Raw genomic sequence first — 23,720 nt, forward strand, 5'->3', positions numbered from 1 at the left:
AAATATCACTCAGAGAAACAAAAAGAAAAGAAAAAAAGTGAAAAACAGGAGGACAGCTTAAGGGAGCTGTAGGACAATGTGAAATGTAACAATATTAGAATAGCAGGTGTGCCAGAAGAGGTAGAAAGGGAGAAAGGAATAGAGAACTTGTTTGAAGAAATAATGGCAGAAAACTTCCCTAACCTGGTAAAGGAAAAAGTCACACAAGTTCAGGAGGCACAGAGAACCCTAAACAAGAAGAACCTAAACAGACCTACACCCAGACACATCATAATTAAAACTATTGGCCCAGTGTACGAAATTCGTGCAGAGGGGGTGGCGGGGGAGTGGGACAGGTGTCCCTCAGCCCGGCCTGCACCCTCTCCAATCTGGGACCCCTCAGGGGATAACCGGCAGTCGGAAATCCCTCTCACAATCCAGAACTGCTGGCTCCTAACCACTCTCCTGCCTGCCTGATTGCCCCTAACTTCTGCCTGCCAGCCTGATTGTCCCTAACTGCTCCCCGGCTGGCTTGATTGCCCCTAACCACCTCTGCCTCGGCTCCGCATCCGGGACCCATGATTCCCTCCTCCTGCTGACCACAGGCACCCGGGATCCAGGCTTCCCTCCCTCTGGTCAGACATAGGTGCCCAGGCGGACTGCAGCTTCAGGGGATGGTGGGTAGGTGGCTTCGCCTGGGCTGCAGCCACAAGTACTGGTGCCTGGGACCGTGGGGTGGGTGGCTTCTCCGTCTACCAGGCTGTAGCCAGCCGCAGGTGCTGGTGCCTGGACTGCAGGCGGGCGGCTTCTCCGTCTTCCCTAGGATGCAGTGTGGGCAACTTCTCCGGCTGGCTATCGCCTGGGATCATGGGGCAGGCGGCTTCTTCATCTCCGGGGCTGCAGCCAGCCTCAGGCGCTGGGGCCCAGTTTCTCCATCTCCCCCAGGACGTGGGGCAGGCGGACGTGAGGCTTCTGCTGCTGTCTGTGGCCTGGGATCAGGGAGCAGGCATCTTCTTCGTCTCCCAGGATGCAGCCAGCCTCAGGCGCTGGCACCCAACTTCTCAAAGCGGTAAGGGGGCTGGGCTTCCGCCATGTTTTCAGGTTGATTTGTATACTCATTCTGACTGGCTGGTAGCGTAGTGGAGTGACAGTAATTTGCATGTTTCTCTTTTATTAGTGTAGATGCCGAAAATGAAAGACAAAGAGAGAATCTTAAAGGCAGCGAGAGAAGAAAACTGTTACCTACAAAGGAGTTCCCATAAGTCTGACACCTGATTTATCATCAGAAACTCTACAGGTCAGAAGGGAATTGCATGAAGTACTCAAGGTAATGGAAAGCAAGGATCTGAGACCAAGATTACTATATCCAGCAATGATATCATTCCAAATAGATGGTCAAATAAAGAGCTTCCCAGACAAAAAAAAAAAAGGCTGAAGTAGTTCATCACCACCAAGCCAGCATTACAAGAAATGCTAAAGGGATTGCTGAGAAGAAGAACAGAGAGAGAAACCTAGCCATACAGAATTAAAATGGCTATAATTAAGTACCTCTCAATAATAACCCTAAGTGTAAATGGATTAAATGCTCAAATCAAAAGGTGTAGGGTAGCGGAATGGTTACAAAAACATGACCAACTATATGCTGTCTACAAGAGACCCACCTAAAAACAAGACACAGGATGAAAGTGAAGGGATGGAAAAAAATTTCCCATGCAAATGGAAAAGAAAAAAAAGCTGGAGTAGCAATATTCACATCCGACAAAATAGACTTTAAAAGCATCATGCTAAGCGAAATAACCCATTCAGAGAAAGATAAATATCATATGATCTCACTCATTTGTAAAATATAATGAACAACATAAACTGATGAACAAAAATAGAGCCAGAGAGGGGAAAAATATATACTAGAATATAATAGAACCCTGTTATTTGCAGACTTTTAATATTTCCTGCAACTTTTGTGATATACTATGTTAGTACAGTTTTGGTAATATTATTATACTTAAAATCCTTTTATTCTTATAATAAAATATTAATGTTTATTGCATGTAATATTATTATTACATTTAAGATAGTTTTTTTGAGATATTAAGGTTTATCGCATGTAACATTATTAAATTTAAAGTCTTTTTTTTAAATAAAAAAAAACTGAAAAAAAAAAAAAAGGTATTCCACCCAGTCGGTGTGGCTCATTGGTGTTGACCTATGAACCAGGAGGTCATGGTTCGATTCCTGATCAGAGTGACCAATATCCAAAACACTTACACCACCAAATGCTTACTGATGAGGATGTGGAGCAACAGGAACTTCAATCATTGCTGGTATGGATGAATACAAAATGGGCCAGCCACTTTGTAAGACAGTCTGACAGTTCCTTACAAAACTAAACATACTCTTACCATACAATCCAGAAATCATGCTCCTTAGTATTTACTCAAAGAAATTGAAAACTTACGTTCAAAAATCTGAACATGGATATTAATAGCAGCTTTATTCACAAGTACAAAATTTGGATGCAACCCGAAATGTCCTCAGTAGATGAACTGATAAACAAACGATGGTACATCCATACAATGGAATTATTACTCAGCACTAAAAAGAAATGAGTTATCAAGCCTTCAAAAGATATGGAGGAACCTTAAATGCATATTACTAAGTGAAAGAAGCCAATCTGAAATGCTACATACCATATGAGTCCAACATAAACATTATAGAAAGGCAAGTCTATGGAGACAACAACAAAAAATCAGTGTTTATCAAGGGTAGAGAGGAAAAAGGGAATAAATAGGATTTTTAGGGCAGTGAAACTCTTCTGTATGATACTATAATGGTAGATACATGCCATTCTACATTTGTCAAGACCCATAGAATGTAAAACTCCAAAAATGAACTTAATTTAAACTATGGACTCTGGGTGATGATGTGTTAATATAGGTTTATCAATTGTAACAAATGTATCACTCTAGTAAAAATTGGTGATAATGTGTGGGGACATGGAATATCTCTTCTGCTCAATGTTGCTATGAACCTAAAACTGCTATAAAAAATAAAATCTTTAAAAAAAGAAGAGGTATCCACCAGGTTGTTAATAACAGCATTATTTAAAACAGAAAACAAACAGAAACAATGATTATGCTCAACAATAGGGATTTAATTAAATTATGACACACCAGATGATAAAATAATATGCATCTACTAAATCAAAGTATCTAATGATATGGCAAAAACAATCATAATAGTCAATGAAAAAAGCAAGTTACAACCAGCATGCATAATAAATACTATTTCTTTTTATTTTCTTATTTTTTAAAATGTTTTTACTGATTTTAGAGAGAGAAACATAGAAACATCAAAATATCGATTGCAGCCGAAACCGGTTTGGCTCAGTGGATAGAGCGTCGGCCTGCGGACTGAAAGGTCCCGGGTTCGATTCCGGTCAAGGGCATGTAACTTGGTTGCGGGCACATCCCCGGTAGGGGGTGTGCAGGAGGCAGCTGATCGATGTTTCTCTCTCATCGATGTTTCTAACTCTCTATCCCTCTCCTTTCCTCTCTGTAAAAAATCAATAAAATATATTTTAAAAAATATATATATCGATTGCTGCCCTGCACACCCCCTTCTGGGATCGAGCCTGAAACCTGGGCATGTGCCCTGACTGGGAATCAAACCTGTGACCTTCTGGTGCATGGGTCAACACTCAATCACTGTGCAACACCAGCCGGGCGTATTTTTCCTTTTTGAAGTATATTTATGTAGTGAAACAAAGGGGAAAATGTAAGCGAAAATGTTAAATGTTATCTTTGTATTGGACAATTATGGGTAATTTTTATTTATTTAGTCTCCAACTTTTAAAATAATGATGCATTATATTACGATCATGGTTTAAAAAAAAAACAATGTAGCCCTAACCGGTTTGGCTCAGTGGATAGAGTGTCAGCCTGCGGACTGAAGGGTCCCAGATTCAATTCCGGTTAAGGGCATGTACCTTGGTTGCAGGCACATCCCCAGTAGGGGGTGTGCAGGAGGCAGTTGATCGATGTTTCTCTCTCATCCGATGTATCTAACTCTCTATCCCTCTCCTTCCTTCCTGTAAAAAAATCAATAAAATATATTTTTAAAAATATATAAAATAAAATAAAAAATGTCATTAGAAAAATTAAGTATTGCAACATATACTAGTTAGGTAGATACTATCGTCCCTAATAAATTAGGGACTATATTTTGCTATTGGCCTAGCAAAATGTATAATGACTACTCACAGGTATTAGGGATTTAATAAAAGCTTGATGACTAGATCAAAAGACTGAATAATGGCCTCAAAATATTTCAAAACTTAATTTTACTACTGCTATTTACTAGTCATTCTTACCTAAAGAATATCCAAATATTTTCTGTTTATTAAGCACACTAAAGTGACTACCTTTGAGTAATGGGTGTTCCAATTGAACCCATGTGAGAATGCCTTCTGTTGGTTTCTCCAACAATGCTCTTTATCAAATTTTTTTTCAAGTATAGTTTACTGATTTTTGGAGAGGAAGAGAAACATTGATGTGAGAGCATAACATCAATTGGCTGCCTCCTGCATGCCCCCTGCCAGGGATCACAGCTACAACCTGGTCATGTGCCCTTAAACCATGAATTGAACCAGCAACCTTTGGTGCCCGGGATGACACCCAACCAACTAAGCCACAACAGCCAGGGCCCTCTTTATCAATTTAAGGTCTGTTAATCCACCTCCACAATGGAAATATGGGAACAAGGATTGGGTAGCAATTTTTTCATGAAACAAAATTTATTCTGTTAAAATGTGTTCCAGCCCTGACTGGTTTGGCTCAGTGGATAGAGCATCGGCCTGCGGACTGAAGGGTCCCGGGTTCGATTCTGGTTAAGGGCATGTACCTTGCTTGCGGGCACATCCCCAGGAGGGGGTGGGCAGGAGGCAGCTGATCAATGTTTCTCTCTCATCGATGTTTCTAACTCTCTATCCCTCTCCCTTCCTCTCTGTAAAAAAATCAATAAAATATATTTTTTAAAAATAATAAAAATAAATAAATAAATAAATAAAATGTGTTCCACCTTATGTAATTTTTAAATATCTGGAGAAAAACAACAGACAAATATGTGGATCTTTCATAATGACTAAATAACACTAGTGTTAGTAGGAAATAGAAGGAGCAGAGGGGTGGTGGTGTTGATAATTGAATATGTACTTATTTAGCAAAATTAAAAATGAGCAACCTATGAAAATCAAAATTCTAGGAACTACAGTGTTAATCTATATTTCCAGTATAATAAAAATGAAAGCTAGCCCTGCCCAGTTTGGCTCAGTGGATAGAGCATTGGCCTGCAGAACTGAAGGGACCCAGATTTGATTCTGGTCAAGGGCACATGCCCGGTTGCGGGCTCAATACCCAATGGGGTCGTGCGGGAGGCAGCCAATCAATGATTCTCTCTCATCATTGACGTTTCCATCTCTCTCACCTTCTCCCTTCCTCTCTGAAATCAATAAAAATATATATATATTTTTAAAGAAAGTTAGCCGAAACCGGTTTGGCTCAGTGGATAGAGCATTGGCCTTCGGACTGAAGGGTCCCAGGTTCAATTCCGGTCAAGGGCATGTACCTTGATTGTGGGCACATACCCAGTAGGGAGTGTGCAGGAGGCAGCTGGTCGATGTTTCTCTTTCATCGATGTTTCTAACTCTCTATCCCTCTTCCTTCCTCTCTGTAAAAAAAATCAATAAAATATATTAAAAATAAAATCTCAACTTAGTAGCTCTTTGTACTTGAAGAAAAAAGAAACGTAATTTAATTAGGTTTTATTTTATTCTTTCTACTTTTATAACATGGCATAGCTCAAGCTGTATAAAACATTAGATATAAATCAACCTTAAAAAACCCAAACTATTTTTCAAAGATATGTGATCAAACATGACTGGTAAATATTCCTAATTACTAAATTCTATCAACTTTTTCCTTTTATCTTTCCCGCCAAATTAATAATTTGTTAATGAAAAAAAGTAAACTACTTAAAAATATTTCCTTTTGGTAATAGTGGTCATTATTTCCTTTCCTATTCACTCTTCCTTACATTTTACTGAACACTTGAACGTCAGCTAGTTTTATTAAAAGAATTAAATAGACTTTGAATGTAAAATCATTTTTCACATCAACTTTTAAAACATCACAAATATTTTAGAAGTTTTAATAAAGTACCTTTCACCCTCTAATATGATTCCTCACCTCCTAAATAGAAATCACAGGGGCAGCAATGCTATTAAGGTCCATATACAGTGTGAAGCAAAAGTAATTTACAGTGAATATGTGAAACACAGTTTATTCTTTTATTATTATTAACTAGAGGCCCAGTGTACGAATTTGTGCACAGGTAGGGTCTGACCGGCCCAGCCCCAATCGGGCCGGATTGGGGCTGGGCCTGTTGGGAGGAGGAAATGGCAGGAGAATGGTTTGCCAACCCACACCAACCGGGGCCCAATCAGGGCCAGGTCGGCTGGGGGGAAGGGCTTCAGGTGATTGGCTGGGGGGCCCCACCCCCAACTGGCGTGAAGGGGGTGATTGGAGGTGGGGTCAGCCATTGGGAGGGGCTGTGGGCCGTCTGGTCCAGCTACCAAATGGGGTGGGGGGAGCCAATCGGGGGTCAGCAACTGGGGGAGGGACCATGGGAGGTTGGCTGGCCAGCCCCACTCCTGATTGGTGTGGGGGGGGCGATAAGGGGCAGAGCTGGTTGCGGGGAGGGGCCGCAGGCCAATAGGGTAGTGGGGGCCGGCCAAGGGGAGGGGCTGTGTGGGCAGTGGGGCAGAGCTGGCCAGGGGGAAAGGCTGCAAGAGGTTGACTTGCTGGCCCCACCACCTCAATTGAGGTGGGAGAGGCTGATCAGGGGTGGGGCTGGCCTGAGGGAAGGGCCACAGGGGTTGGCCAGCAGCCCCACACCCCCTCTGATCAGGCCAGTTTGCTGGCCACCATGGGCATCATAGCGACCAGTTATTCTGGTCATTATGGCGTCCCAGTCGCTGGCTTTTTTATATATACAGAGTAGTGGCCTAGTGCACGAAACTCATGCACATTAAAAGGGAATTAGAGGAAATCCTATATAATAAAAGGCTAATATACAAATCAACTGAACGGCAGAATGACCAGTCGCTATTACATGCACTGACCACCAGGGGACAGGTGCTCAATGCAGGAGCTGCCCTTGGTGGTCAGTGCGCTCAGCCAGAAGCCCTGAGCTGGGATCACAGCTGGTGAGTGCAGTGGTGGTGGCGGGAGCAGGACTAAGCTGTCATTCAGACATCCCCCGAGGGCTCCTGAACTGCAAGAAGGTGCAGGCCAGGCTGAGGGAACCCCGAAGAACATGAATTTCATGCACTGTGCCCCTAGTATTTTAATATTGCTATTTGCCCTTTCTCTATAATAGAAGTGTCAGAGATGAAAGAAAATTAGTAAAATGTATATGAAAATCTCCCTCCTGTCAGTCTGGGGCACGCTGCGGGACCTAGAGTCAAGTCCCGCCCACCACCCGCACGCTCTTTGAAAACGCAGGAGACCCAGACCTGGCCAGCCCCACCCCCGTCAAGCCCCTCCGGGCAGGGGGCATGGCCTGAGGTCCCCCATCAAGCCCCACCAGGCAGGGGGCATGGCCTGAGGTTCCCGTCAAACCCTGCTGGGCAGGGGGCACAGCCTGAGGTCCCCTGGTCCAGTGCTGGGGCAGGGGGCACAGCCTGAGGTCTTCCGGCCTGGCACCAGGGTGGGGGGGGGGGTGCAGCCTGAGGTCCCTCACCCTGGCCAGGCACCATGCTGACTCAGGTCCCTGCTGTTCAGTTGTGATGTTACACCATCCCGGCTAATTTGCATATTCCTCTATTATTAGTATAGATTATTGTGTTACTTTCCATACTAACTATAAACCTACTTTTGCCCACCCTTGTATAAGCTGGTACAAGTGACAAAAAACAGCAGGATATACTATTAACATTCTCATAACACTAGGTTAGTGATATTAATTGCATGTGTTCCAAAGCTAGCATAAATTTAAAACAGTTAAAAATAATTTCAAACAGCCTACATAATATAGTCTTTATAGCAAAGTACATTCCTGGGTGAAAGAAAACACCCTTTGTTGTTACGATGCACTGTAAAAAAGCTTTGGAGACTGACAGTTTGGATCCTGGCTCTTCCACTTCCTAGGTAGGTAGGTCACTTAGTGTCCATTATCTAAAAAATGAGGATGATGCTCTTTCTTCAAAGGATTATTGTGAGAATTTAATAATGATGTATGTAAAGGACCTAGTAGATAGCAGTAACTGATTAAAATATAACTAATTGCCCTAACAGGTTTAGCTCAGTGGATAGAGCATCAGCCTGTGGACTGAAGGGTCGGTCCCAGGTTCAATTCCGGTCAAGGGCATGTACCTTAGTTGCGGGCACATCCCCAGTAGGGGGTGTGCAGGAAGCAGCTGATCGATGTCTCATCTATGTTTCTAACTCTCTATCCCTCTCCCTTCCTCTCTGTAAAAAATCAATAAAATATATTAAAAAAACAAACAAAAAAAAATCGCAAAAGAATGAGGGTTGTGTATTTAAAAAATAAATAAAATGTAACTAATTAAATTATATCCTAGATGCCAACCTCCTCGCTCCCAAACATTATAAAATGTTTTCTGAGTAGACTTTCTGAGTTTCATTTTAAAGGCAATTTTAAAATCTTCAGAAGGAAACCATGCACATTTTTAATATTTACACTACTAACAATATGTGGCTGTTGATATAGAATATTTCATCATACTAGTCACATAAAAATAAATAGAAGACTAATATCTCAAAGGAAAATAAAATAGGTTTCTCTAAATAAGAATGTCAAATCCAGAATTAATATAAAGAAATACACATTCTAATAGATGAAAAGACATTTTATTATTTTTTTACTATATAACATAGTAGTGAATATATCTGATTGCATTTTCTCAAATGGCAAATGAGAACAGGACAGCATTTTACTGAAAACCTCAATATCATCTGTCTTTTGGAGGATTCAATTTCCTACGGCGTGTATGATACCTTGAAAAGAAAAAAATATTTAAGATAATTTATTTTAATAAGTGTTTCTGACAAATATCAAATTTCTATTATTATTTTGCCATCTATTAATTAGTACTCAATGAAATCAAACTACATACATATGCTGTTAGATATATCTCAGATAGTTCTTAATAAGCCACATTTCCCCAGAGTGAAAATTGTTTTCTATTAATTAAACATTTTGGAAAATCTTCATTCAGATCTTGACGATAACTTCAATATGGTAACCTGGATGATTGTTAAAAACTAATAATTAACTAAAAATTATCTTTTTAATAAAGAAAGCACATTGTCAACATGCTCTATTAAAGTTTTATTTAAAAAGAGTTTTTTTTCTTCTAAATGGAGGGCTCAAGCTGCAAAAGTATGTTTTAATATATACTAGGATACAGTTAGTAATACATTTATAAAAAAATGTGCAATATCACAAAATATGAAAGAAATGAAAATTAAAACAGCGAGGAAACTTTTATTTTTTGCCATTACAAATATTTTTAAATTCATACTGCCCAATCTAAGCACGGGAGTGGTGAAATAAGCACTATTAGACCTGACTGGTTAAAGTATTAACTGGTTCAATATTTTTGAAAAGCAGTATTAGCAATATGTATTTTTAAAAAAATTTTAAACAGTCATAACTTTTGATCTAGTAACTCCTCTTCTGCAAACCTATCCTAAAGCAATATAAAAAAATAGTTAAAATTTTAATTGGGGCAGGGGGAGATACAGGATGCAAATTTAAATTACAGTATAAATAAAACCATATATAGCAAACTAACACAACTTATGTAAAGATACAAAGTAAAATAAAATGCATTGTTAGCAGTGATCATCTTTGAGTAATTTCACCATGAAGAATTTTCTTTTTGCTTCTCTGCATTACCTTATTTTTTTTATTGATTTAAGAAAATTTCTGCAAAGTACATGCAGTTCTGGTGATAAGTTGTCTTCAAAAAAATTCCCCTAAAGCCAGATTTTGGCAAGTTGATCTGAGTTAAATTGTTTTTTTTTAAATCTAATATGAGAAAAATACAATGTAAGGATTTCTATACCATAAATGATGATACATGTATCTTATGCTCTTTAGTTGTGATGATTAAGATATCAAAAGCAGCCCTGGCCTGCTTTACTCAGTGGTTACAGTGTCAGCCTGCAGAACAAAGGGTCACAGATTCGATTACCAGTCAAGGCCATGTACCTGGGTTGCAGGTTCAATCCCCAGCCAGGATGTGATTCATGTGTCTCTTTCAAATCTATGTTTCTCTCTCTCTCCATTTTCTCTCTCTCTCTCTCTCTCTCTCTCTCTCTCAATCAATCAATGGAAAAAATATCCTTGGGTGAGGATTAACAACAAAAAATATATCAAAAGCATTTTTTGCTTATTTTAAGGTTTCATATAAGCAACTTTCCTACACATTTTTTCTGATGTTGACTTTTTTAACAATTTGTGAAATATAGCCTTGGCCAGTATGGCTCAGTAGGTGGGGATTGTCTGTGTACTGAAAGGCTGCCAATTTGATTCCTGAACAGGACACATACATGGGTTGTGGGCTTGATCACCAGTAGGGGGTGTGCAGGTGGCTGCCCATCTATCAATGTTGCACTTTCACACTGATGTTTCTCTCTCCCTTCCTCTCTCTCTAAAAGTCAACAAGCTATTTTAAAAATTTGTGAAATTTAGAAATTAACTTGAAAAGGAGTACATCTATATATACTAACACGGAACATTAAGTTACAGAATAGTACATATACCTTATCTGTGACAACATGGATGAACCTAGAGGGTATTATACTCAGTAAAATAAGTCAGCCAGAGAAAGACAAATATCACACTATTTCACTTATATGTATGTGGAATTTAAAAAAACAAAATAAATAAACAAACAAAACAGAAATACACTCACAGAGAATGAATGGGAGGAAGGTTGAAGAGCTAGGTGAAAAGGTGAAGGGATTAAGAAGCACAAATTGGCAGTTACAAAATAGTAACAGGGATGTAAAGTATAGCATATGGAATCTATACTAATAAAAGGGTAATATGCTAATTAGACTGGGAGACCTTCCCAACATTCTTCTGGACAAAGCCATGGTGGCAGGTCCGAGGTAGAGGCGGTTAGAGGCCAAGAGGGGAGGGCAGTTGTGGGTGATCAGGCCAGGATGGGAAGGCAATTATGGGTGAGCACACTGGTGGAGGGGGCATTTGGGGGTGAGCAGGCCGGCTGCTGGGGGTGAGCAGGCCAGCAGGCAGAGTGGTTAGGGGCAATCAGGCAGGCAGGCAGGCAGGCAGGCAAGCGGCGGGGGGGAGAGAGGGGCAGTTGGGGGCGAGCAGGCCAGTGGGGAGGGCAAGTGGGAGCAAGCAGGCCAGCAGGGGGGGCAGTTGGGGGTAAGCAGGCTGGCATGGGGGGCAGTTGGGGCGAGCATGCTGGCACGGGGGGCAGTTGGAGGCAAGCGTGCTGGTGGAGGGAGCATTTGAGGGTGAGCAGGCCAGCGGCGGGGGGCAGTTGGGGGTGAGCAGGCCGGCAGGCAGAGTGGTTAGGGGCAATCAGGCAGGCAGGCAGGTGAGCGGTTAGGAGCCAGCAGTCCCAGAATGTGAGAGGGATGTCCGACTGCTGGTTTAGGCCTGATCCCTGTAAACCGGCAGTAGGACATCCTTCGAGGGGTCCCAGATTGGAGAGGGTGCAGGCCGGGCTGAGGGACACTCCTCCCCCTGTGCACGAATTTTGTGCACCGGGCCACTAGTACAGTCAATAATACTGTAATAATTATACATGGTGCCAGGTAGGTACTACAACACTTATTAGGAGGGATCGTTTTGTTAAGTTATATAAATGTCAAACCACTATGCTATACACCTGAAGCTAATATAATAATGAATGTCAACTATAATAGAAAAAAATTAAATTAAAAAAATACGTATAGCAAATCATTTATGTAACCATTTCTACATGTACTTATACTGGCACAGTACTAGTGCAATAGTATCCGCAAAAGGTATTCGCTCAGTGCAGCAGGGGTTTTGGAAGTCATAAACTTTCTGAAATTATTTATAAAATTTAGAATATGCATTTTTCTGGGAAATGGATTCACGTTTCATCAAATTCTCAATGAAGTCTGTGGTCCTAAAAATACTAAATGTGATCCAGCTTTTATATTGCTCAACTATTTTCACTATTCAAGAGTGACCTCAAAATGCTTGAGATCCTGATAGCCCTAAACCTAACAAAGTCAAGTTCTAAAATATGCTCAATAAATGCCAAATAGTCCAATAGCATTTATAGATGTCTTATCATGCATGGATTTTCAATATGTGCTACAATCACTAACCAGAAATAAGTACATTAATTTTAGAGTATCTTTATAACTTATCATAGAGAATAAAATCCACCCTATTAATAACAAAAGAGTTAAGCTGAGAGTGCTCCTGGCAAATCAACAGGTATATCATTACCCTTTTTAAATTACATAATGGCTCAGTGATAGCTGGAAGATTTGTCCACAATTTTTAATCCAGAGTAAAACTTTACCTCCTGGTTCACACTGCAGCTAATTCCCAAATGTTTCCTACTAATGATACCAGCTAATATTTGTTTCCTCCATGGAAAATATTAAACTAGTTATTTAAATAAAACAGTATTGCTATTTATACATTTATAGGATTGCTCTACATTTCATAAATTTAGAATTACTTTCCAAATCCGTCTTATCTTCCATATAGCCTTCTTCCACTTTCTTTCCACTTTACATTCTTGGAGCTATGTTCACTTACTACTCTTGTATTTATGAGCACACAATGGAATATTCAGATGTATTATAAAGTTGTACACATGAAATTTATGTTATTAACCAATGTTACCCCAATAAATTTAAAGAATCAGAATCATTCACTCATTTATCTATTCATTAATTTTTAAATATAAGTATCTATTATGTGCCAGGCACTATTTCTAGGTGCTAAGGATTCTGTAGTGTACAAAACAAGACAAACCCACCACCCTCATGAAGATTACATTACAATGCAGAAAACAGGAAAAAAATAAATAAATAAGTTGGCCAGGGAAGGCTATAGTGAGTAAAAACCTGAAGGAAGCGAGAGAGGTAGCTTTGCTGATAACAGCAGGAAGAGCTTTTTACACAGAGTGAACAGCAAGTACAATGGCTCTGAGGTGAAAGGAAGGGCATGTAAAGAGGTCATATGGCTGAAACAGAGTAAACAAGGCAGGGATCAGTAGTAAATGAAGGTAGAAAGGTAATGGGGTCAGATCATGTAGGTTCTGGTAGGTACTAGTTAAGGCCTATAGCTTTTCTCTGAATGAGATGGGAAGCAGTTGCAGGGTTTTCAAGAGAAAAATTATAAGAACTAACAGAAGTTTTAACAGAGTTACTGTGGCTATGTACTAAGAATACATTACAGGGAAGCGAAAGCAGAAACAGGAAACCAATTAGGAAGCACTATAATAAGCCAGGCAAGAGATGGTGGTGTGGACCAAGATGGTGGCAGAGGAAGAGGTGATAAATGGTCAAATGGGATACATTTTGGAGACAAAGCTAACAGGATTTCCTGATAAACAAGATGTGGAGTGTGAGACAGAGAACAGCCAAGAGGGGCACGAAGGTTTCTGGCCAAGCAGTTAGAAGAATGGATATGGCGTTTACATAGATAGGAAAGGCTGCAGAAGCAGCTGGTTTGTGGGGGACCAGAATAAGTACAGTTAGAGACACAGTAAGTTAGGGATACCTATTAGGAGGCTGATAAACAGGTCTGTAGATCAGGGGAGAGGTGACCAGAGATAGATTTGGAATCCATTAGCATTCTGATGGTACTTAAAAGCCATGAATCTGGATAAGAATCAGACAGAAATGAGAAGAGATCCAAGAACTGATCCTAGGGCACTCAAAAATTTAGAGACAGGGGAGATGAAAAGGAATCAGGGAATCAGGAAGAAAAACTAAGGTAATATATGAACTTTAGAAATGTAAGAGTTTCAACCAAGTTGTTAAGGTTGAATTAATGAGAAAAATAACAGATGCTCAAATACAACCTGAAGGAACTCTGTTAACACTGCTAAAATGATGTATTCTGGAAATACTTATACTGTAACGAATGCTCCATCACTTTTGATTTCTTTCATGCCAACTGAAGAAGACTCAAGAAAAGAAGAACTTGTACACAGATACTGGCAACACTAAAGGCCAACAAGAGATACCTCAGGGGTAGCTGTGAGAGCAAAGAAGCTGAGAATCATGTCCTCAAAAACTATTTAGAATTGTTATCAAAAGCAAATTACTGCAAGCAAACAAAACAAATGGGATTTACTAGTACATAAGCGGTACCTTTCAAAGAATATGTTCATGTTCAAAGTTCCATGACTTCAAGTAAATATAATGTAATAGCTAAGCCAGTTTAATTTGTTTTCATTATCTATGATATCATCGAACAGTAAGCAGCAGGAGCCTCATGGATATATATGTTATTTTCAAATCAATCTTTGCAGAACTGAATAAAAAAAAGTAATTCAGGCAAAGGAAGAGGGTAGGAAACTAAAAGTTCAATTTAACCCCAAACAAACTGTCCTGGATTTCTTCATTAGTCATTTCCCACATTAAGAATTCAAACAGTTCTAGCACTCAGTCTCAGTATAAAGCCCAAATCTAAGACTCTGGTCTGCCATCCTAAAATAAATCACTAGAATCAGGAAAATGCAAAATCCAATTCACAGATTTCACAGTTTTTACTTCACATAACCTAATCACCAATGTTTAATGGCCACTATTTCAGCATCAATTCTGTACAATCATACTACCTACACTCCCACCCACACACCTTGGGTGAGGCCCATACCTAGATGCAGGTATTTTAAGACTGAATGAGGTGGGGCAACACCTTGGGATCATAAGTCTTTTGCTGACCTTGATTAAGAATCAGGTAATGAGGAACACCTTTGTGACCTTCCTAGATCAAATGGAAATTAGATGAACCCACATAAATTTTCTTGTTGTTTTTTGTGTGTTTTTTTTTTTTTTTTACTTTTAAAGGTTTAATAAAAGAATCTCTTTTTAACAGGAGACCCAACATATATAACAAAGTAGGGCTAAAAGTTGAGGTAGGGGGCCTCCAATCCCAACTCTGATTTGCCCGGCAGAGGCCAGGCCAATGGAAAACAAGCCATGAGAGATAGTCTGGGCAAATAACCTAACTGGGGTTTGAAGAATGGTATCAACAGAGTTGTCTCTTACCCATCTTTCCCTTAGAGACATCTTAGAGACACTGGCATACAAAGGACAGTGGTTAATGAATGGGCAGAGAAAACTGAAGAGTCAGGGGTGGGCACCTGAAAGGTTTTAAACCTTTTTTCACAGGGACATCCCTTACATGCTCATTTGATGCAACTTAAGAAAACATTAATATAACTTTCCTGAAAATGCAAAATAACACATTTGCTCTTTTTACCACAAGCCATAAACCTAAGGACTTAGTTTCTAGGACAGCCTTGGGCAAACTACGGCCCGCGGGCCAGATCCGGCTGTTCTATCCGGTTCTCTTGCTCTCCCCTCCACTCCTTTACTTTGAATTTATATTAGTTCACACAAACACTCCATCCATGCTTTTGTTCTGGCCCTCCGGTCCAGTTTAAGAACCCATTGTGGCCCTCGAGTCAAAAAGTTTGCCCACCCCTGTTCTAGAACCTATGGGCTTTCACCAGCCAGGTCCTGGGCTGGTTCAGTTGTGGAAACAAGAGGCCAGTTTCAGGTCCCAGCCTCCTCCCTTCAAAAGGGCAAGGATGTCCATAGAATTGAGGCAATAAAGAGAGCTCTTCAAGGCGACCTGGACAGCAGCAGCTCATCAGCTAGGCTTGAACCCACATAACTTGATAGCTGAACTCTGGGAATAAAACTTCCAAGAATCACTGGGACATTTACCAGTGGGCCATGACAAAGACTACTGTAAATAAACTACTATTTCAAAAGAAACTGAACAACTTTAAGATGGTGTGAAGATAATTAGGTAAGATAATATTCCATCACACCATAACTTAGCACCCACACATTGTACTAAAAATATTGTGTTTGTTAGAGGCCTTATGGAAAATCACAACAGAAGATGCATTCCTGAGACAAGAAAAAATCTAGAGCAAAGTCAGGAACAAGACAAGGATGTCCACCTTTACAAGTTTTATTCAACACAGTATGGGGAGTACTCGCCATAGCATTGAGACAAGAAAAATAAATAAAAGGCATCCAACCTAGAAAGGAAGAAGTAAAACTGTCATTTGCAGATGACAAGATACTGTATATAGAGAACCCTAAAGATTCCACCAAAAAAAACTACTAGAACTAATAAATAAATTCAGTAAAGCACCAGGATACAAAACTAATATTCAGAAATTGGTTGCATTTTTAAATATATAGTAGGTAACCATACTCTGTGTTAATTTCCCCATGCAGAAGTTTGTTAATGCAAGGTAAGTTACGTGTTCTTTCAGTGTGTTAGTGCAAGTTGAACAAAAGAAAATAGAACTTACTGTCCATAAGGATACCAACGGTGCTTAGTAGTAAAGAACATTTTGCTAAGTTGTTCTATCATGGGTCCTTGCTCAAAGTGTTCATCTTTTTCTTCTAATCTGGTTTTCAGTAGTAGATCCTGTGTTTCTTCATAATTATGCACAGGATTTGGCCGAGGGATAGGCTACAAAATAATCAGTAATAAACAGCATCGAAATATAGGAATGTTAGCCAGCATTTGATAGAGTTTATGATAAAACAGTTATTATTCTCAAGAATTCATTACAGTACTTCAAGGTGGGTAGGTAAGTTATTAGAATAGAGCTTCACTTAGTTGAATTATTCACTAAAGATTAAGAAATACTTTCCTTCTCACATCAAGTTTTGGGTTTCTTATCCAATAATAAAGTTCTTATTTAAAGTTCTGTTTTCCCCTCAATAAATAAGACCTATTACATTAATTTCTATTTCTTAAAACTGTAAATTGTGCCTATTATTATTTTTTTTAATTTAATAAATCTTTATTGTTCAGATTATTACAACTGTTCCTCTTTTTCCCCCTATAGCTCCCCTCCACCCAGTTCCCACCGAACTCTCTGCACTAACCTCCCCCTCCACTGTCCTCATCCATAGGTGTACCATTTTTGTCCAGTCTCTTCCTGCACCCTCCACACCCTTTTCCCCACCGAGAATTGTCAGTCCACTCTCTTTCTATGCCCCTGATTCTATTATATTCACCTGTTTATTCTGTTCATCAGGTTTTTTATTCACTTGATTTTTAGATTTTGTTGATAGACATGTATTTGTTGTTCATAATTTTTATCTTTACCTTTTTCTTCTTCTTCCTCTTCTTAAAGAATACCTTTCAGCATTGCATATAACACTGGTTTGGTGGTGATGAACTCCTTTACCTTTTTCTTATCTGTGAAGCTCTTTATCTGCCCTTCAATTCTGAATGATAGCGTTGCTGGGTAGAGTAATCTTGGTTGTAGGTTCTTGCTATTCATCACTTTGAATATTTCTTGCCACTCCCGTCTGGCCTGCATAGTTTCTGTTGAGAAATCAGCTGACAGTCGTATGGGTGCTCCCTTGTAGGTAATTAACTGTTTTTCTCTTGCTGCTTTTAATATTCTCTCATTGTCTTTTGCTCTTGGCAATTTAATTATGATGTGTCCTGCTGTGGTCCTCTTTGGATTCCTTTTGTTTGGGGTTCTCTGCGCTTCCTGGACTTATAAGTCTATTTCTTTCACCAGGTGGGGCAAGTTTTCAGTCATTATTTCTTCAAATAGGTTTTCAGTATCTTGCTCTCTCTCTTCTTCTGGCACCCCATAATTCAGATATTGGTACGCTTGAGGTTGTCCCAGAGGCTCCTTACACTATCTTCAAATTTTTGGATTCTTTTTTCTTTTCTGGTTGAGTGTTTATTGCTTCTTTGTATTTCAAAACTTTGACTTCATTCTTGCGGTCCTCTAGTCTGATGTTGGGTCTCTGTATAATATTTTTTTATTTCAGTCAGTGTATGTTTAATTTCTAGTTGGTCCTTTTTCATATCCTCGAGGGTCTCACTAAATTTATCGGCCTTTTCTAGGAAATTCTTGAAAAACCTTATAACCATGGTTTTGAACTCTGTATCCCGTAGTTTGCTTTCCTCCATTTCTTTCATTTGTGATCTGTTTCTGTCTCCGCATTTTCACTGCTTCCCTGAGTTGGTGGAGTAGCTTTGTGTGGTAGGTGTCCTCTAGTGCACAGTGGCTCAGCCTCCCCATTTACCTGAGGTGGACACTCTTGGTGCACCCCTTTGTGGGCTGTGTGCTCAGCCTTGTTGTAGTTAAGTCTTGATTGTTTTTGGTATTACTGGGAGAAATTGACCTCCAGGCCAATTGGCTGTGAGGATCAGCTGTGTCTATGCTGGGAAAACTTCTGTGCTGGAGACACTCTTATGAGAGAAGACTTGCAAAACTGCAAAAGCCTCTGTGCTCAGCTTGGATGGGGCGGAGTCTCAGGGCGGAGCAGACAGCCTTGGTTTCCCATCAGCGCTGCCCTATGAGGCCCCTGGATCTCAGTGTCCCTTGGTAATCGCTGCAAGCACCTCTGAGAGAAAGCCGCCCTGGAGTTCTGCCCGCTGCCAGACAATCCAGTTTCTCCCCAAAGGAGTCTGGGTTCCCAGAAACTCACCCGGAACTGGAGCTCAGCGCAGTCGGGAGCTTCTGTCTCCCTCCCGCTTTAGAAAGCCAGCAGCGACTCAGCCTCCTGTGCATTCAGCAGTCAGTCCTCTGGACCTCTACCTTCTGCAGCTCCCGAGTCTCAGCCTTTTGCAGCTCCTCTGAGTCTCAATGTGCTTTCCTCTTTCCTTCTAGTTGTAGAATTTCCACTCAGCCAGCTTTCCTGTGGTTCTGGATGGTGTCCGTTTTGCCTTTTAGTTGTAGTTTTGAAATTGTTGTGTGAGGCAGCAGTTTAGGTGTTTACCTATGCTGCCATCTTGGTTTCTCCCTATTATTATTTTTAATTCAAAGTTTACAGACTCTACCTTGAATAAAATTTAAGTAAAATACAATGAAAAATCTTTAACTGAAAAGGACATTTCTGGAGACTTGCCTTGGGTGGTAAACACAAAATACAGACGATGTAGATACAATTGTACACCTGAAACCTATATAATTTTATTAACCAATGTCACCTCTATAAATTCAATTAAAAAAAAGAGCCTGGCTAAAGTGGCTCAGTGGTTGAGCATCAACCCATGAACCAAGAGGTCGCTGGTTCAATTCCTTGTTAGGGCACATGCCCAGGGTTGCGGGCTTGATCCCCAGTAGGGGTGTACAGGAGGTAGCTGATCAATGATTCTCTCTCATCAATGTTTCTGTCTCTCTATACCTCTCCCTTCCTCTCTCTAAAAAAACAATAATAAAAATAATTTTTTTAATGGGAAAGGGGTGGGTTTCAGGATTGATTTAGTAAAGATTACATTTCTTATTAAAAAAAAAAAAAAACCGAAACCGGTTTGGCTCAGTGGATAGAGCGTCGGCCTGCGGACTGAAGGGTCCCGGGTTCGATTCCGGTCAAGGGCATGTACCTTGGTTGCGGGCACATCCCCAGTGGGAGGTGTGCAGGAGGCAGCTGATCGATGTTTCTCTCTCATCGATGTTTCTAGCTCTCTATCCCTCTCCCTTCCTATCTGTAAAATATCAATAAAAAATATATTAAAAAAAAAAAAAAAAAAGATTACATTTCTTAGGTGGGGATAGACAGCCTGGACAAGGTGAGTATATACTTGATTTCCTTATAAATAAAAAGAAAATTGTGTAAAAAAAAAAAAAGAAAAAGAAAATTTCTTATATATAATGGAAACAGGAAAAACTTCCATGTGTTTAGATGACTGATATGACAAAAATAATGCTTTATGGTAATTTGAGTATGTTTTAGCACACTTATATTTACTTAGCTTATGTACATGAAACAACAAGACCTCTTTAAAAGGTAATACATAAATGCATGAAGGTGGCACAAGTGTATCAGAAATGCAAAGTAACAAAGATATCAGTGAGAAGTAGAACGGGAGACTTCTCAGAGGGTAGAATGTATTCTACAAGGGATAACCAAACCTTATGAGTAAAGAAATGTAGGTAAGAACACATGATAAAGAGGTAATTTAAAAAAAGATCTCGCCCTGGCTGGTGTGGCTCAGTTAGTTGGTTATCGTCTTCTATACCAAAAAATTGCTGGTTCTATTCCTGGTCAAGGCACATGCCTGGGTTTTGGGCCCCACCCCAGTTAGGGGAATGCAGTGAACAGCCAACTGATGTTTCTCTCTCATCAATGTTTCTGTCTGTCCGTCTCCCTTCCTCTCTCTCTCAAATCAATAAAAACATTTAAAAAACAAATACAATAGTAAAGGTTTAATGATTTAAAAACAAAACAAAAAGTGGATCTTAAGAAACCAGATCATGAAAGGCCTTCAAAGTTAGATTGAGAAGTAACAATTTGACAGAAGTAGAAATGAGGAACCGCTTAATGTAGTGTGGGAGGGAATAAGGAGGAAGTATAATGAAGAGGTTAAGAACTTGGGTTTCAGCCTCTGATTCTATCACTTATTAGCTCTGTGACTTTGAGCAAGATATTTAAGCTCTTCATTTCCCTTTCTGTAAAATCAGAGAATAGCTACCTAATAAAGACTTGATGAGGATTAAGTGAAATAATAATATAGAGTATGCTTAGCTGTCTCTCATTATCTAAGAGTTCAATAATGGTAGGTGGCTATTAACATTTATTTTATATCCTCAAACAGAAATAATAAAGTGATATAAATTTATTTTAAAGAATTTTAAATCAATAAAAACCTACTTTAAAAAAAAAAAGAAAAAGTGCTCCTTAAGCCACTTCATCATCTCGTTTGTAAAGTAAAATATTAGTAAGTGTCTTTGCAAGTTATTATCAGTACCTGAGAGGTATCAGCAAATATGGGAGTGGACTTACAGTTTCCTCTCTTTTATTAAGCGTATTGTTAAAGATCAAACGTTTTAAATATTATCAAAAAGTTAAGTGATTTTCAAGTGTTAGTAAATATTCATGATCTATGGTCCTATTCCCAAGCAGACCCAATCCTAATACATCACAAATTCTCTCTGCTTTATATGATTAAAAAGAGATTTTTGTTTTCCAGGCATACAGATAAAAGACATCGGAATTACTGGATTCTTCAAAGTCTATACCAAAAGCCTCTGGCAGACTCAGAATTGATTATTAGGCAGTACTTGATGATCTCCTTGATCAACTTCAAAGAAAGGGTACATGAATGTTTCAGTAAAAAGGAAAAACTAAGATAAAACAATATCAACTTCATAAAACATTCGTAACTGTCATCCTGAATTTTCTTAATTTCTTACGAATTTTAAAAATGTCATGTTTAGCCGAAACCGGTTTGGCTCAGTGGATAGAGCGTCGGCCTGTGGACTGAAAGGTCCTGGGTTCGATTCCGGTCAAGGGCATGTACCTTGGTTGCAGGCACATCCCCAGTGGGAGGTGTGCAGGAGGCAGCTGATCGATGTTTCTCTCTCATCGATGTTTCTAGCTCTCTATCCCTCTCCCTTCCTCTCTGTGAAATATAAATAAAATATATTTTTAAAAAAAAAATGTCATGTTTAAAAATTTCCATTAAATCAACCACCAAAAAGAATTCCCTAGTTACTAGTGGTTGGCAAACTGCGGCTCGCGAGACTCTCGATTCCAATAATTACAGGCTGTTGTTGTTCCTTGTGATTAAGCCCTATCCCAGTGGTCAGCAAACTCATTAGTCAACAGAGCGGCAAACCGCGGCTCACGAGCTACAGTTTGCCAACCACTGCCCTAGTGCTTACATTTTTACTTTATTTTTCCAATCATTATTTTTTTTGCCTCTGGTGGAATACCTTTATTTTCCTAAATGAGAAATCCTAAATTTGGAAAATATTTTTAGAATATTCGTTTTAAAAATATATATATATGTGTGTGTGCATATATATATATATATATATGTACATATATATATATATGTATATGTGTGTGTGTGTGTGTGTATATATATATATATATATACACACACACACACACACACACACATATATATACATACATATATATATATATATATATATATATATATATATATATATATATTGATTTCAGGAAGAGGGAGAGACAGAAACATCAATGATGAGAAAGAATAATTGACTGGCTGCCTCCTGTACACCCCGTACTAGGGATCGAGCCTGCAACCCGCAAATGTGCCCTGACTGGGAATTGAACTGTGACCTCCTGGTTCATAGGTCAATGCTCAACCACTGAACCATACTGGCCAGGCTAGAATATTCGTATTTTTAATAAAACATATACCAGGCAGAAGCAGAAAAAGAAGGATCTTTCTATGTGGATCTATGGAAGATAAACAACATGCTTTACATTCAAATATAAATGACCAGAAAAGCAAAGATACAAATCATTTTAACTTTCATAAAGCTAGTCTTAGTTGGTATTTCTACACATGAGTAGGAACTTTGTAAACAATATGCTTTCCAGGGTCTAGAGAATCAAAGGGCCCACAGGAGTTACAGCCCTACTTCTTGGAGAAAAGAGGTTAAGTAAGTCAAGACATGTTTGAGGATTTTATTTCATTTTATTATTTATTTAGTTTGAGGATTTTTAGTTATATACTATCATCATGAGATTTGTGAATCTGCATTCAGAAAGAACATACTTTATTCTAACAATAAAATGTTTTCAAGAATGCTTCTATTTGTACAGTCCAATCTACAGTTTATTAGTTGAGAAACAAACAAAAAAATCCATGCCTCCCCATGGAAATCCTTCTCTTTAGATACCACAAGGAAGTGTGAATACTTAAAAATTATATGATTTTGCCCAGCCGGGTGTAGCTCAGCAGTTGAGCATCGACCCAGGAACCAAGAGGTCACGGGTTCAATTCCCGGTCAGGGCATATGCCCAGGTTGCGGGCTCGGTCCCCAGTGGGGGGCATGCAGGAGGCAGCCGATCAGTGATTCTCTCTCATCATTGATGTTTCTATCTCTCTCTCCCTCTACCTTCCTCTCTGAAATGAATAAAAATATATTAAAAAAATAAATGAATAAAAATTATATGATTTTTTTTCATACATACCTTGGTGTGTTCATATGGAATATCCACAGAAGGATGGTAGCAAACTATAGTCCTGCCATCAGATGTCAAAGCAAGTTCTACTTTGCTAAAAAAGAATGTTTCAGAAACAGAGTTACACTGTATTCAAGGCAGAATGATACTCTTAGAGCTAAAATTAACCAGTTAACTGCCATGCATCCAAAACAGAAACCATCCCCACATGCCACAATATTATGAATTAAAAAAATCAATTTGCAATGATTATAAAAAGATATTACTCACAATTCAGGTATTCTTGCATATTTTTAGCTGAAAATTCTCATGAAAAATGATTTTAAAGTTGTTGAGGACTGTTACTTAGGGAAAATATTTCCTTTTAAATAGATGCATGTGGTGTGTGGGGAAGGTCCACGGCTTGCATCTACAGATGCTTATGGAGTACAATGGGTTAATTACTCATGAATCCCTAAGAATAGATGCCACTTTACTGGACTGGCAAATTGATATGATCTATACTAA

At 39.3% G+C, this 23,720-nt stretch overlaps 1 protein-coding gene across 11 annotated transcripts in view; it reads right to left on the reverse strand.

Annotated features, from left to right (window-relative positions):
• Window positions 1-23,720, reverse strand: part of MRPL42 (mitochondrial ribosomal protein L42) — an 85,582-nt gene that overhangs the window by 50,027 nt on the left and 11,835 nt on the right. For 6 of the 11 annotated variants that reach the window (XM_080659742.1, XM_080659746.1, XM_080659743.1 and 3 more), the window contains 3 exons: window positions 23,223-23,307; window positions 16,595-16,758; window positions 8,891-9,053 (listed from right to left, as the gene is read on the reverse strand). In XM_080659742.1, the coding sequence (XP_080515868.1) occupies window positions 9,008-9,053; window positions 16,595-16,758; window positions 23,223-23,307 (295 nt within the window). In that variant the 3' untranslated portion in view covers window positions 8,891-9,007. Of the gene's footprint in view, window positions 1-8,890; window positions 9,054-15,103; window positions 16,316-16,594; window positions 16,759-23,222; window positions 23,308-23,720 lie in introns of those variants that run through there. The other 5 variants (XM_080659741.1, XM_080659740.1, XM_080659745.1 and 2 more) reach the window with 3 other exon arrangements.

The sequence above is a fragment of the Plecotus auritus genome (assembly GCF_963455305.1).
Source record: "Plecotus auritus genome assembly, chromosome: 3".
Lineage (NCBI taxonomy): Eukaryota > Metazoa > Chordata > Mammalia > Chiroptera > Vespertilionidae > Plecotus > Plecotus auritus.